Source organism: Desmodus rotundus, chromosome 10 (assembly GCF_022682495.2).
Source record: "Desmodus rotundus isolate HL8 chromosome 10, HLdesRot8A.1, whole genome shotgun sequence".
In the NCBI taxonomy this organism is placed as follows: domain Eukaryota; kingdom Metazoa; phylum Chordata; class Mammalia; order Chiroptera; family Phyllostomidae; genus Desmodus; species Desmodus rotundus.
In genome coordinates this window covers 75187964-75203411 of record NC_071396.1, presented here as the reverse complement: position 1 = coordinate 75203411, position 15448 = coordinate 75187964, and the positions used below count along the sequence as shown (strand labels likewise).

The window sequence follows — 15448 nt, the reverse complement described above, 5'->3', positions numbered from 1 at the left end:
CAACTACACCTCTTGAGAAATCTAATAATACATTTCTTTAATTTACAAAACATTCTATAAATCTGATTAAAATACAATACCACTGTAAACTAAGATTCATGTGAGTAAACACTTTACCCTAACAATCTGGGTATGTTGTCGTTCAACAGCAAGATGTAGGGCCGACTGTTGGTTCACATTCTGGATATCTAGGTTTGCATTACCCTAAAAAAAACAACAAAGTTTACAAATTTAAAATTTGACAAAAGTGAAAAACACTAAAAACTGTAATTAAGATTTTATTTATTTTTTAAATATGCTTTATTGATTATGCTATTAGACTTGTCCTATTTCCCCCACTTTATTCCCCTCCACCTTGCACACCCCCTCCCATCTGCATTCCGCCCCTTTAGTTCATGTCCATGGGTCATACATGTAAGTTCTCTGGCTTCTACATTTCCTATACTATTCTTAACCTCCCCCTCTTCTACCTACCATTTATGCTATTTATTCTCTATACCTTTTCCCCCTCTCTCCCCATCTACTTCCCCTGCTGATAACCCTCCATGTGATCTCCATTTCTGTGATTCTGTTCCTGTTCTAGTTGTTTGCTTAGTTTGTTTTTGTTTTTTTCCATTCAGTTGTTGATAGTTGTGTTTGTTGTCATTCTACTGTTCACAGTTTTGATCTTTTTGTTAGATAATATCCCTTTAATATTTCACATCAGGGCTTGGTGATGCTGAACTCCTTTAACTTGACCTTATCTGGGAAGCACTTTATCTGTCTTTCCATTCTAATTGATAGCTTTGCTGGATAGAGTAATCTTGGATGTAGGTCCTTGCCTTTCATGACTTCGAATACTTTCCAGCCCCTTCTGGCCTCTAAGGTTTCTTTTGAAAAATCAGCTGACAGTCTTATGGGAACTCCTTTGTAGGTAACTGTGTCCTCTTCTCTTGCTGCTTCTAAGATTCTCTCCTTCTGCTTAATCTTAGGTAATGTAATTATGATGTGCCTTGGTGTGTTCCTCCTTGGGTCCAACTTCTTTGGGTCTCTCTGAGCTTCCTGGACTTCCTGGAGGTCTATTTCCTTTTCCAGATTGGGGAAGTTGTCCTTCATTATTTTTTCAAATTAAGTTTTCAACTTCTTGGTCTTCCTCTTCTCCTCTGGCACCTCTATGCTTCGGATATTGGAATGTTTAAAGATGTCCTGGAGGTTCCTAAGCCTCTCCTCATTTTTTAAAATTCTTGTTTCTTCATTCTGTTCTGGTTGAATGTTTCTTTCTTCCTGCTGGTACACACTATTGATTTGAGTCCCGGTTTCCTTCCCGTCACTGTTGATTCCCTGTACATTTTCCTTTATTTCACTTAGCATAGCCTTCATTTTTTCCTCTAATTTGCATATTCAACCAATTCTGTGAGCATCCTGATTACCAGGGTTTTGAACTGTGCATCTGATAGGTTGGATATCTCTTCTTCACTTGTTATATTTTTTCTGGAGCTGTGATCTGTTCTTTCATTTGGGCCATTTTTTTTGGTCTCCGCACGCCTGTTACTTAGTAAGGGGCGGAGCCTTAGGTGTTCACCAGAGCAGGGCAACCCACTCGCTGCTTTGTGGCGCTGTCTGTGGGGGAGGGAACAATGCTGATTGCTCTGCTCTCTGCCGGTTTTCAGTCACTTCCCCCACTGCCCACAATCAAATTGGGCCCTTCTGGTGCTGAGTCCCGGGTAGGTGGGCTTGTGTACATTCTAGGCCCTTGTGGGTCTCTCCAAGGAACCCTCCTGTGAGGCTGGGGGTTTCTCCCGCTCCTGCCTCAACCCCCACTAGTGTTTTCAATCAGAAGTTTGAGGCTTTGTTTCCCCACGCTGGAACCCTAGGTTGTGCAGTCTATCTCGCTCCCCAGTTGTTCCTCCTGGTTTATCTGCACAGGAATGTGGGACCATCTGGTCCACAATCCACCACCTCTCTGGTCCACCAGCCCACCGCCTTTCCACGAGTCCTCTCTGCCAGGTTGCCCGGCTCCTCCCTTCCTACCGGTCTGGATGAATGTTTCTTCTTTAACTCTTTGGTTGTCGGACTTCCATACAGTTCAATTTTCTGTCAGTTCTGGTTGTTTTTTGTTTTTAAATTTGTTGTTGTCCTTCTTTTGGTTGCGAGGAGGCACAGCGTGTCTACCTACGCTTCCATCGTGGCAGAAGTCTAAAACTGTAACTCTTTAGGAGTAGGAAATAACACTGGATTCTGCTGACCACTTTCTACTCCTCTAGCTGCTGGGATATCGTTCTCATATGGTAACAGTTGCAGGTAATACAGGAAGAATTAAAAGAGCAGCAAACTCTCTGAAGTAAAACAGCAAGTTTGAAATATAAACACAGATCCTTTTCAATCTCCATTACAAACAAAGCAATGGAGATAATCAGTGCTTTTTAACTGTAAATATTTCCTGAAAAGTTTTATTAATGAGTCTTCATATAGGATTTGGACATACTTTAATGACCTAACAAGATCACTTCCTCTTGATGCATAACTGAGCTTTTCCACTTTCAGTGAAAAGGAATTTTGCTTGAGGGTGAGAAGACAACACTTAATTAGTATATAAAACTACACACAAAGAAAGAGCAGAATGTCCCACCTGAGTCCTGGGATAGCTAAAGGACTAAGGACTGTATGAGAACAGCTGAAGCCAAGGATAGAGGAGAGGGACTGAGAAGCAAAAGCAATGAAATTGGCATCAGGAAACCTACATTCAAGTGTTACTTACAAGCTTTGTGAAATGAACTTAAGCAAGCATTATAACATTTTATGCCTATTTTCTCAGCTCCGAAATGGTAATAGTACAACCTATTTCACAGAGTTAATGTGAAGATTTAAAAAAGTTAACATACAAACCTGCCTAACACAATGTCTAGCATAATAAATTAAAAAAAAAAAAAGAAATTAAGAAAAAGGCTACAGGTTCAGAAATAAACTTTATCATTCGGTTTATGTCTTAGAACCATTCATGCTCTCTAATTACAACTCTGATACCCGACTGTACCCTTTCTTGGGGCATCAGATAGAGCTGAAACTCCAGTAATGCTATGACATTTTCTGGAAAATGGTATTTCTGGTCTTTTATTGTTTATGTTTCTTTGAGTGAATGATGAGGTACCTAATCTCAACTTGTTTTCTTATCATGTCTGTTCTCATATAAATGCAGAAAGTAAGGAACTTCTTTTTCAAGTTTCCTGAACTTTTCCATCATTTAGATTTTCCAAAGTAATATGCATTATATGGATGTACCACAATTTGTTTATCCAGACACTAGCTGATGAACATTTGGCTTGCTCCCCATTTGGGACTATTATAAATAAAACTGCTACAACTATTTAGCATAATGAGTATCTGTGTGGGTGTATATCTCTTGGGTACATACCCAGAGTGGGATTGCTGGGTTGTATAGTGAATATACGTTTAACTTTATAAGAAACTGCCAAATTGATTTTCACAATGGCTGCTTTGAAAAAACACTAGCAATGTTTGTTTGCATATTCTAATTGTGCCACATCCTAATCAACACTTGGTTTTTCTGGCCTTTCAAATTTAATCATTGTAATTGATGATTAGTAATATCTCAATGTGATTATCTAATTTGTTTCCCTAATGACCAACTGTAATTTAAGCAATGTCACAGGATATATGGTCAATACACTAAAAATAATTATATTTTACACACTAACAATAAACAATTATACACTGAAATTTTAAAACAATACAATTTACAATACCATCAAAACTTAGATAGATCTAATATGTGCAAGAACAATCAAACTCCCAAAAGACTTTTTAATAGAAACTAACAATCTGATTCTAAAATACAAATGGGTAATCAAAAGATCTAGAATATTAAAACAATTCTGAGAAAGAACAACAAAGTTGGAGGACTTACTCTAACTGCTTTCAAGTCTTACTATAAAGCAACAATAACCAAGACAGTGCAGTATTGGCTTAAGGGCTGTCATTTAGATCAGAATGAAAAAGAATGTATCATAACTTACATTACTTCTAAGAGAATTAATTATAATAATAAAGGCTTAAATGTCAGAGGGAAGGTAGTTTAACTTTTGAACTATTTATCTAAACTTGCGTAGTTTATGGAGGGTATATTTTATGATCTGGGGCTTAATTACACATAAAGTATCATCTCCTAAATTTTTCTGCTGTTTCATCTTCTTAACTGTAAATTCCTTGAAGTCAGGGATCAAAGATAACTCTTTGATAACTTCCATGCTTCTATATGGCATATACTTGATTGAAGCATTTTAAAAATTTGCTGAATATACTAAAACATCATTAAACTGCCAATAAATAGGTTCTGAAAAAAAATTCAGCCATAAAAACTTATTTCTAAGATGAATGAAATGACTAAAGTGAGCATGTGCTACTATCCAGCCATGGGTTCCAGGGGTCCAGCAGTAATCAACTGAATCCCCAGATCCTGGCTTCAACCTGGTGTTACTTGATAAGGGAACTGGCCATACCAGCTTAGATATCAATGTGATGGTTCCTGTTCCTGTGGCTTATTGATACTTCCACAACAGTGGCTGAGATTCCGGGAAATCCCTTTTAGCTGATGCTCATTTCATTGGACCAATCCAGGAAGATGGTGCAGAGGGAATACTAGGGACAGAGAGGTACAAAGACACCCTTTCCTCCATTTAACATGAGTGTTATGCAAAGACTGAATGTTCACTATTTCTGAATTTGTAGCATCATGGGATTTTACTGTAATATACTAAGAGGTAGTTGATGAACTAATAAATAAATGGATGGCAATGATCTTTTAATTGGTTTTCCTACCTGATGTACCAACAATTCAGCTACTTCCACATGATTATTAAGGGCAGCCAGATGCAAGGCAGTATAACCATCATCTTTCTTCTCATCCACAATCCATGGTCTTGGTAATTTAGAGAGTAAAACACGCATTGCACTGAAAATCAAATTTATGTTATTTTGATATTTACATAATTTGATATTTATTTAATTTTGGAGAAAATATTTTTAACAACTTTTGAAGTCAAATGAAAATAATCCGTTGTAGAGAGAATTATACATATAGACAAACAAAAATTCAACTTTTCTAAGTCTCAAGTAAACACTTTTTGATAATTTAAGAGGTAAACAAACTGTCACTGATTGGAGAAGAGAATCAAGATAGAATTTAAAGAATCATACTACCTAAAATGAAGCTATACTATAAGACCATGGTAATCAAAACAGTATGGTATTGGCATAAAAACAGACATAGAGATCAATGGCACAGAATAGAGAGACCAGAAATAAACTCACACCTTTATAGTCAAGTTAATATTTGACAGAGGAAGCAAGCATATATAATGGGCTACAGATAGTTTTTTCAATAAATGGTGTTGGGAAAATTGAACAGATGTGTGCAGAAAAATGGAAATAGGACACTTTCTTACACCACACACAAGAATAAATTCAAAATGGATCAAAGACAAATGTTAGATCCAAAACCATAAAAATCCTAGAAGAAAACATAGACAGCAAAATCTTGGACGCTGCTTGTAGCAATGTATTATTGGACATATCTCCCTAAGCAAGGGAAACAAAAGAAAAAATAAATGGGACTTCATCAAACTAAAAAGATTTTGCACAGTAAAGGAAAACATCAATAAAATAAAAAATTAACCCACAGAATGGGAGAATATACACTCTAATACATATAATAAAGGGTTAATATCCAAAATTTATAAAGAACTTAGAAAACTCAATGCCAAAAACACAAGCAACCCAATTAAAAAATGGGCAAAGGGCCTAAATAGACAATTCCCCAAAAAGGACATATAAATGGCCAATACACATATATAAAGATGCTCAACATCACTGATCATCAGAGAGATGCAAATTAAAGCCACAATGAGATACCACCTCCTACCTGTCAGAATGGCTATCATCAATAAATCAACAAACAACAGCTGGCAAGGATGTGAAAAAAGGGGAACTCTTTTGCACTGTTGATGGGAATGCAGACTAGTGCAGTCACTGTGGAAAGCACTATAGAGATACCTCAAAATCAAAATGTTAAAAATGGAAATGCCTTATGACCCAGCCATCCCACTTCTGGGAATATATCCAAAGGAACCCAAAACATTAATCGAAAGAGCAAAAGCAACCCTATGTTCATTGCAGCGTTATTTACAATAGCCAAGATAGGGAAGCACCCCAAGTGTCCATCAACAGATGAGTGGATAAAACAACTATGGGACATTTACACAATGGAATACTACTTAGCCATAAAAAAGAAGAAAATTTTACCATTTGGGACAGTATGGATGGACCTGAGAACATTATGCAAAGTGAAATAAGCCAGTCAGAGAAAGACAAATACCATATGATTTCACTCATATGTGGAGTCTTAATGAACAAACTGAACTAATAAGCAAAATAGAGACAGACTCATACATAGGGAGCAGGCTGACAGTTGATGGGTGGAAGGTTAGGGGGTGGAGGGATTTCACAAAAAGGAAAAAGGACTCATGGACATGGACAACAGTGTGATGATTGTGGGGGTGGTGAGGGGTATAAATGGTAATGGAAAAAAATACAATAAAAAATAAGTAAATAATAAAATAGAATGGGAATACTACAAAGAAAAAGCATGAGAGGTAAAAAATATCAAAGGTTATGAAATATAAACAAGGATAAAAATTTGAGTTGTGTAATCTCTTAAGGTTCAATTTGAATAGTATATATTAATGAAAGAGTTAAGAAAGAACAACCTGGTAACAAAAATAATAATATCAAAAAATAGTACTAATTAAGACAAATTTTATGTAGCTGGTAGATTATCGTGAACTCTGTACAGTTAAAAATCTATGTCATTCAGTAGTGCTAAATCCAGTTGATGTCAACACACACAAAATGGATCATTATAATCTAGTATTTAAAATTTAAGAATCAGTTAACAAAGTATTTCTAAAATAAAAAAGACAAAGTTATCCTAGAGAGCACCAAAAATTAAACTATAAAAGAGCAGGAAAACTAATTATCAAGAAATGATGCTTCTTAAAGAAAAAGCTAGCCTATCCCCCCAAAAGGAAAGTAAAATTAGAAGCAATTTTTCTTATCATGCATCAGCAACTTTTCTTAACCGAAATGTTTTATTAAGATATATATATTTTTTTTATCCTCACCCAAGGACATGCTTATTGATTTTAGAGAGAGGGTAAGGGAGGGAGAGAAAAATCGATACCTCTCTCACACAGGCACCCATAGGAGACCAAACTCACAACCTAGGCACGTGTGCTGACCAAAACCCAACCTGCAACCCTTCAGTTTACAAAATGACACTGCAACCAATGGAGCCACATCAGCCAGGACAACAGAAATGTTTTATGTGGAAAAATTATAATATGATTTGGGAAAAAATCTCCCTTAACATATTTATCCACTAATTTTCTTAACAAAGTACTCTAAGATAACTGCCCCACACATAAAAAAAGTCAGTAAATGCAGGAAACAAAAGCTTTTGAAATTGTTCCAATAGAATATAAAAGGTAAATAAATAATAGTAAGATGCTTATTACCTACGGTGATATATCTGAGATAAAAATTTGAAATACAGAAGTGCTATGAATGTTGAGAGAAACAGTCTCAAGATCCAGAGTAAGAATATGTGCAAATAAAACTACGTCTAAGGATGAGACTAAGGCCTAACAGGACCCAAAACGTGTTTCCTCAATGGCAGCGAACCATGAATCCCACACAGAAAGTCCACGAAGTCTGAGAACAGGCTTTGGAGGATCCAAACACCTTGAAAATTGTACTCAAATTTGAAAGTTTATAGCCTTTATCAGATTTTTAAACAGGTTTTTGATAGAAGGTATATTGAGAATCACAGCTTAAAGACGCCCTTCAGTGGTTGTTGTTGAAGCTACAATCATTGTGTAGGTGTGACAGACTTCTTTAGAAATCTATGGAAAGCTATGGACTCTCCACCACCCCCCCCCAGAGAAATACTCATAAAAATCCTAACCTATAATTTTAAGTCTACAAACCCCTAAATCACATTCACAGACCTTACAAAAGCTAAGGTTTCTTGCTTTAGATCATTTTCAGTAATTATGAGGATTCTAATCTTCCTCATTCAATGGATTAAAACAAAATACTAGATATTCTATAGAATTTGATCCAGATTTTTATTTAAATCCTCACCTGAGGATATGTTTATTGATTTGAGAAAGAGGGAGAGAGAGAGGGAGAGAGAAACATCGATCACTTGTCTCCTGTACACACCCAGACAGGATATTGAACCTGCAACCTAGGTAATGTGCCCTGACCCAGAACTGAACCCACAACCTTTTTAGTGTACAGGACAACACTCCAACCAACTGAGCCACTCAGCCAGGGCTCACCTAGATTTTTAATGGGGAAAAGTACTCATACAACATTATACTTCTAAACATTTGGACTTGACGTAATCATGATGCTAATGCCATACATTATCTATTATACATCTGGCCATGCAATACATAGAATTTATAGGAGTTTTATGATTCTTTGACAGTTTTAAAGATGAAAGTATTAAATCATGTGAAAAGTTTCATTAAGGATAAAATGTACTTTTAAAAAATAATGTAAACACATTATTAAAGAAAAATTGAAACCTAAGAAAAATTGTGATATAAATTAAGAAATTGCAGAATAAGTTGTAGACTATTGGTAGAGGGACAGAGATAAAAAGGAATAAGGCAGAAGACAGTTCTCATTCATTATAACCTTTGTGGTAGTATTGACTTAAATACATGCATACTAATTTTATCAAAAAATTTAAGTTAAAACACTAAGATAATATTTAGACTTACTGTATTGAAAATCTCTTAATTTGCAACTTTACCCTTGTAGGCAAGATATACGTTACAAGTTTTAAATTATAAAGTGTGGTTCATGTTAATTCCATCAAGTTTTTTATTAGTCACATTATTAAACATTCCCTGTATTTCTGAAAAGCTGATTCTTATGGAACCACATTTCCTACCATCTCCCATTCCAGTTTCAGAAGTACATTCCCATATTACACTACAAATAACTCAGGAGCGACTCCTCCTTTGAGTACAAGGTGCCTGCTGAGTTGGGGCGAGCCATCACTTACTTGTTCCGGTCTTGCATTTCCTAAGTGAACAAGCTAGGGAAAGCTGAACCCCTCAGAAAGAAGAGCCAATGGGCCAGAAAGTTATTAACACATTTAAACAAAAATATATTTGTATTCTTATAAGCCTATTGCCTCTCTGCACTCTCATTTACTTCACTGTCTTTTTACTTTTAACTCTTTTTGTACAATATGTGTAATTAAACTGTCAGAACAGGGAACCGTAGCAATTCCAGGCTACTGTTGGAAGTGACAAAAACAATCCTAGTCACATTCTACAAGTAAATTAAATTCTAATGTTAAAATGCAAAATTCACATTTTTAGAGAGCAAGATTTTATTGCAGAATAAATCTGTTAGTCCCATTTACATACATGTTGTAAATTATATGATAGAATAACCATATGAAAATAACTGTGTTCCTCTCAAGCAATCATGAGATTAAGGAAATATATCATAAAAATAAAAATTGAAAGAAATTTGGCATTAGTTAATCTAAATGCCTCATTTTAAACTTATCACATAAATTTATTATAATACTAGCAAGGTTATTTTAGAGAGAAATGATAATTTCGGATTTCCCATAGAAGCAGTGTTATATTGGCAAATGAGTGAATACATCAGATTAGATAATAGTTAATTAAGTAAATACAATATACAGATAACAACTAGAGAAAAGGAGACTGTAGAAGGAGAGAGCCAGAAGTCCAATTGGAATAAAAATAATTTTTTTTACAATAGAAAAGATTAAAATATGTCTTTTTCTAAAAAAAAAAAAAAAAGCAATGACTGGTTTTGAAAAGTGAAGAAATGGTTTCTATGAAGCCTGGAGAAAAAAGTGAGAAAAAGAATTTGTTGTGTACAGGCAGCATTATTCAACAGAGAAAGTTCCTGGACAAGCAACCTTTGTATTCCAAGTTGCCCTCCAGCAGAATCAGAAAAATGCTGTGTTTAGTGTATTACCATATGGAAGTTATCACAGGTTGATGATAGCATCCATTAAGATCATCCAACCAACTGTCTTGCTCACCAATCAATTTCCAATTTTAATTTAGCTTTTCAAAGATTTACTTTTCCCCCAGCAGGGGGGAAAAAAGGTACTGATCAGATGCTATGAATACTACCATCCACTTAATAAGAATATTTCTTTCTGTAAATAGCGTTGGCATGTTAACTTATACATCACTGTCTTACAAGTTAATTAGTATTATTCTAATCACTCTGAAGTCTAATTACTCTGGATCTTCAAAGCTGAGGTCCACACCCTGGCCCTGTGAAGCCTCAACTACACCCTCACACCCATAACCTGTTTCATATCTCCAACTGCAACAAATGGTCATGATTCATATCTGATACCAAAACTTCCACAGACATCTCCATAAAATATCATACGGTTGCTGTGAGAATTAAACAAGATAATGTAGGTAAAATCTTTAGTACTCTTCAATGTAATAATTATGACAACTCTAAGATTATAAACCTGTACCTTACAGAGTAAAAACAAACTCCCCCCTTTTTTTCCTCTTCCCAATGTTCCTCCTATATTCTTGATTTTGGTTCATCTTATTACCATTTACAGCTACCAAGTCACAAGCCAGGAATCATTCTAGACCTTTTCCTCCCTTATTAGTACTACATTCAATTTGTCCTATGGATTTTCCCTTTTAAAACTAAAATAATTCTTCCTCATCAGACCAAATATACTTTAGACAGGCTTTCACTGCTTTTCCTCTAAACATTTATAACAGCCCCCTTCTAAAACCTATGCTCTGTAACATCCCCACACAAATCTGGACATTTCACAATTGTCACAAATTCAAAATTATCAGCATTCAAATTTTTAAAAGCTTCCTTTTAAATAACTAAATATTCTTAAGACTGGTCCTGGTAAAAATTATCTAAAATACAGTTTCTCACCCTAAAATACTTGTAGAAGTACATGAGACTAAACTTAGTATTTTGTTGATAACTCAGCAAAATCAACTCCTGACTAACTGGTTTAAGAGGAGGAGAAGCACTGCAGATAGTCCCAAATCAAAATGAATGCCAAAGTCAACTGTCAACTAGCCAGGAGTGGGCAGACTAATGTTTGTGGTTGCTGTTTTTAAATGAACTTTTTATTTTAGAATCATTTTATATTTGCAGAAAATTGTGGAGATAATACAGTGTTCCTCACCCCTACTGTTAACATTTTACATTAGTATGGTACACTTGTTATAATTAATAAACCAACCATGAGTATTATTAACTAAAATCCATTTAATGTACATTTTCTGCTCCAGGATACCACATTACTGTCTTGTCTCCTTAGGCTCCCCTTGGCTGTGACAGTTTCTTAGACCTTCCTTGTTTTTGATGACTTTGGCAGTTAAGGAGTACTGATCAGATATTTGGCAGAATGTCCTCAGTTGGAATTCATTGGATGTTTTTCACATTATTACTCTGGGGTTATATGTTTTGGGAAGGAAGGTCACAAAGGTAAAGTGCCATTTCATCACATCACATCAAGGATGTATATTATCAACACAATTTATCGCTGCTGACGTTCACCTTGACAACCCAGCTGAGGCAGTGTTTGTCAGGTTTCTCCACTGTATAGCAATCCTTTTTCCCTCCTTCTGTACTACAGAATACTAGACTATACTATATACTTATTGGGAAGAAGTCACTATGCACAGCCTACAGTTAAGGAGTGGAAAGTTATGCTCCATTTCCTTCAGGATGGAGTATCAACATAAATTAAGTTGGAATTATTCTACAATAGAGATTTGGGGTATACTGATTTTAATAGAAACCTATAACCCTCTAAACTTAATTAGAAAGCTGCTAATTAATATTAATTCCTGACCTTCCTACCACCTACCCTGCAAAAACCAGACAAACAAAAACAAATAATACAAAACTTCAAGAAAAGGCCGATCTTACAAAGCTGCAAGGTGAGCTAAGGGAAAGTGGTACCCACACCCTCACGTTAAGAACAGCTATAAGTGGCTTGTTTCCTTTTTGTCCATGGGGTAAACAATCATGAGAATCCACAATATAACCATGAAGATCCAGCTGCAAGCTGTTCCCTGCAGCCCCTGAAGTTATTAAGAGACTGGTGTTATGCTGCAAACACTGAGGTCCATAGAATTGCCAGGATGAGAGTGGTACCAGCTTGATAAATCAGTAATTTTATTAAGCCAACAGACTCTCACCTGTGGAGCATAGTATATGAAATATTGAGATATTTTTCCCTAATGCTCACTCTTTTTTATTTCTCAATCTGGTTGTTTTCCCAAGAGGTTAAGGACATGGATGGTTTTAAGATAAGATCTTACTACCAGTTAAGCAGGCATTTGTGAACAGTGCCAAAGAAGCATTAAGTTCCAGAACAACTAATAGTGGAGCCTAGCATAATCCCTGGCACATGGCAATACTCAAACGTCTGCTGAATGATGAACAAATGAGTTCTAAGAAGCAGAGGGGACAAGCAGCTGTCTGCAGTGGTATGTGATAGTCAAATGGCTCTGGGTCCATTTTTAGGGCCTGCCATTCTTTGCAATCTATCTTGAGAAACAGGCAACATTTTTCCAAATAAACCATAGGAGTTAAACTGTAAAGGCCTTACATATTAGTATTACTTAATACGAAAGACATTAGAATAGCACTATAGCACATATAAGGTATTCAATAAATGCTTGCTAAGTTAATGAACAATCCGCCAAACAATAGTTAAAGCATGTTAGTCCAGAATCCATAAAGGAACTTATTCACAAAGTTGATCAATCCCAAGCATAAGTTCTGCTGGGCATGTTAAAAGCAGGTTAGCATGTAACAACCTCAACACATTTTTGTTCAATGCATACCAGTCTGAATGGATGCAGACAAGTCTAGGAGGATATACACCAAAATGCTATCCATAGTAATCATTTTAATAAATGAATATACATGGTTTTTGTTAAATAGATGAAAGAACTAAAGGGAATAGGCATTACTTAAATGTGTTTTTTTCCTTTTATTGATTGTAGAGAGAGGGGAAAGAAGGGAGAAAGAGAGGAGAAAAATATCAATGTGAGAGGGAAACATTGATGGGTTGCCTGTCCTACACACCCCGACCAGGGACCTGGCCTGCAACCTAGGCATATGCCCTGACCAGGAAACAAACTGGTGACCTTTGGTTTGCAGGATGATGACCAACCAACTGAGCCACACCAGCCAGGGTTACTTAAATGTATTTTTTTAATTGTTTTTGCTGTGCTTTTTTTTATTCACAATTCTTTCTTGACAGATACTATAATTAAAAAGTTTATTAATTTAGCTTAAATGTATTAACTAGGAAGTTGGTAGTATAGTAGAATTTAATTCAAAATGAGAAAGAGAGATAGATATGTAATAACAATAGAGACTGCAGAAGAGTTGTACAGATGAGTAACTTGATCATTCTTAAACTAAAGACAACTAAAATTATCTCTTAAATGACCAGTAAATCCTATTTCTCCTTCTTTGCTATAAAGCAGGGAACCTCATTTTACTTATCTTTATATCCCCTTTGTAAACCTAGTATAAGGAGCTGAAAGTTTCATTGAATAGAACAAATAAACAGTCAAATAAACAATCATCTTTCTGAATATACTGCAGGAGGGATATTAGCAACATTGTATTTCTGATGTATGCTCCAGTCCCAAAGAATGGTGATCATTGATTACCACTGATTTCATTATTACAAACCAGGCAGCAGCAAGGCATAGTGGTGAGGAGCTAGGAAGTCTGCAGCCAAATCACCTGGGCTCAAATTCTGGCACTAGCAAACTGAATGGCTGGTGACCTAAGTAGCTAATACGTAACTTCTATGCCTCAGTTTCCTCATCTATAAAATGTTAGAAGAATCACAAATACTATCTCATAGGGTTGTTATGAAAATTAAAAAGGGCTCAGAAGAGTACCTTTTAATACATTAAAAGAGTACCATTTAATACATTATATAAGTGTTTGCTGGAATAAATAGGGGGGGCGAGGGGGAAGCCCTCACTGGTGTGGCTCAGTAGGGTGGGCATCGTACTACAAACTGAAAAGTTACTGGTTTGATTCCCAGTCAGGGCCCATGCCTGGGTTGTGGGCCAGGTCCCACATTTGGGAGCATGCAAGAGGCAACCAATAGAGGTCTCTCTCTCTCGCACATCAATGTTTCTCTCCCTCATATGGGGTAATTTAGAAACCTGAAAATTAATTTATACTCTGAGACATGTGTCATCATCTCACAATAGGTGTAAAATTATCTCAATATCTAGGAAAAGCTGAGTCTTTAAAATTACCAAGTACTTACAAATGCTGTATGTCATTGTTTTAAAAGAGCCATCCAAAATAATTAAACTGTTACGGTATTAAATGTTAAAGACAAAAATAGCGTGAAGGACAAACTACCCTTGTAAGAAAATGAGCTTAGGCCCTGGTTAGTGTGGCTCAGTGGATTGAGTGCCAGCCTCTGAACCAAAGGGTCGCTGGTTCAATTCCCGGTCTGGGTTGTGGACCAGGTTCCCAGTGGGGGGCACGTGAGAGACAATCACACATTGATGTTTCTCTCCCTCTCTCTCTCTTTCCCTTCCCCTCTCTAAAAATAAATAAAATCTTAAAAAAGAAAATGAGCTTAAGACTATATTGATAATGGTTTTTCTTGATTCTTAATACTTAAGAGAATATATTTGAATTAAGAACAAGGTATAGTTGGTTCCTCTTGGACATTTTTAGGTTCATAAGATCTTAAATTTTATCTCCACAGGTTTGTTGGATTTGATGTCATAGTATTTTTTCTCCTTGATTAAAATAAATAAATTTTAATGTTAAATTACTGTGAATGTGCTATTAAAATTTAGAGCAAAAGCAGTTTTCCTTTGAGACATACACTATGTGTCAAAGTTATAGATAGGTTAATATCTATTTTAGTCTGCAATAAAATGTGAAGTGATCATGCCTAAATGCTATTTCAAAAAATTAAAGAGAAATGGCAATGTAGAAGGGAGAAAAACAGCACTTCACACTTGAAAATGAAATAGAATTTAATTAATAATAAAATGCATGTTAATGTTATATATGTATATATAGTTTCAATATAGAAGTGCACAATAACTCAAAAGCATTCCTGACCCTGTTTTTCACTTAAGCACTATAAAAAAAATAACTAAAATTGACACTGAATTAAATTTTAAGCAGTATTTCAAAGATTTCATTTACATACTACTCCCCTTCTTCCTTAATGATCTATCTCCACCTTCCATATACAGGTTCTATTAACCATTTCTATATATTTTCCATTCAAATATTATTCATTAAATTTAAAAAG

At 35.5% G+C, this 15448-nt stretch overlaps 1 protein-coding gene across 1 annotated transcript in view; it reads right to left on the bottom strand.

Moving 5' to 3' along the window:
• MIB1 (MIB E3 ubiquitin protein ligase 1) overlaps nt 1-15448 on the bottom strand; it is a 120558-nt gene that overhangs the window by 24630 nt on the left and 80480 nt on the right. The window contains exons 13-14 of the mRNA XM_024580196.4: nt 4816-4948; nt 118-204 (exon numbers count right to left, since the gene is read on the bottom strand). Coding sequence (XP_024435964.2) covers nt 118-204; nt 4816-4948 — 220 coding nt within the window. The remainder of the gene's footprint in view (nt 1-117; nt 205-4815; nt 4949-15448) is intronic.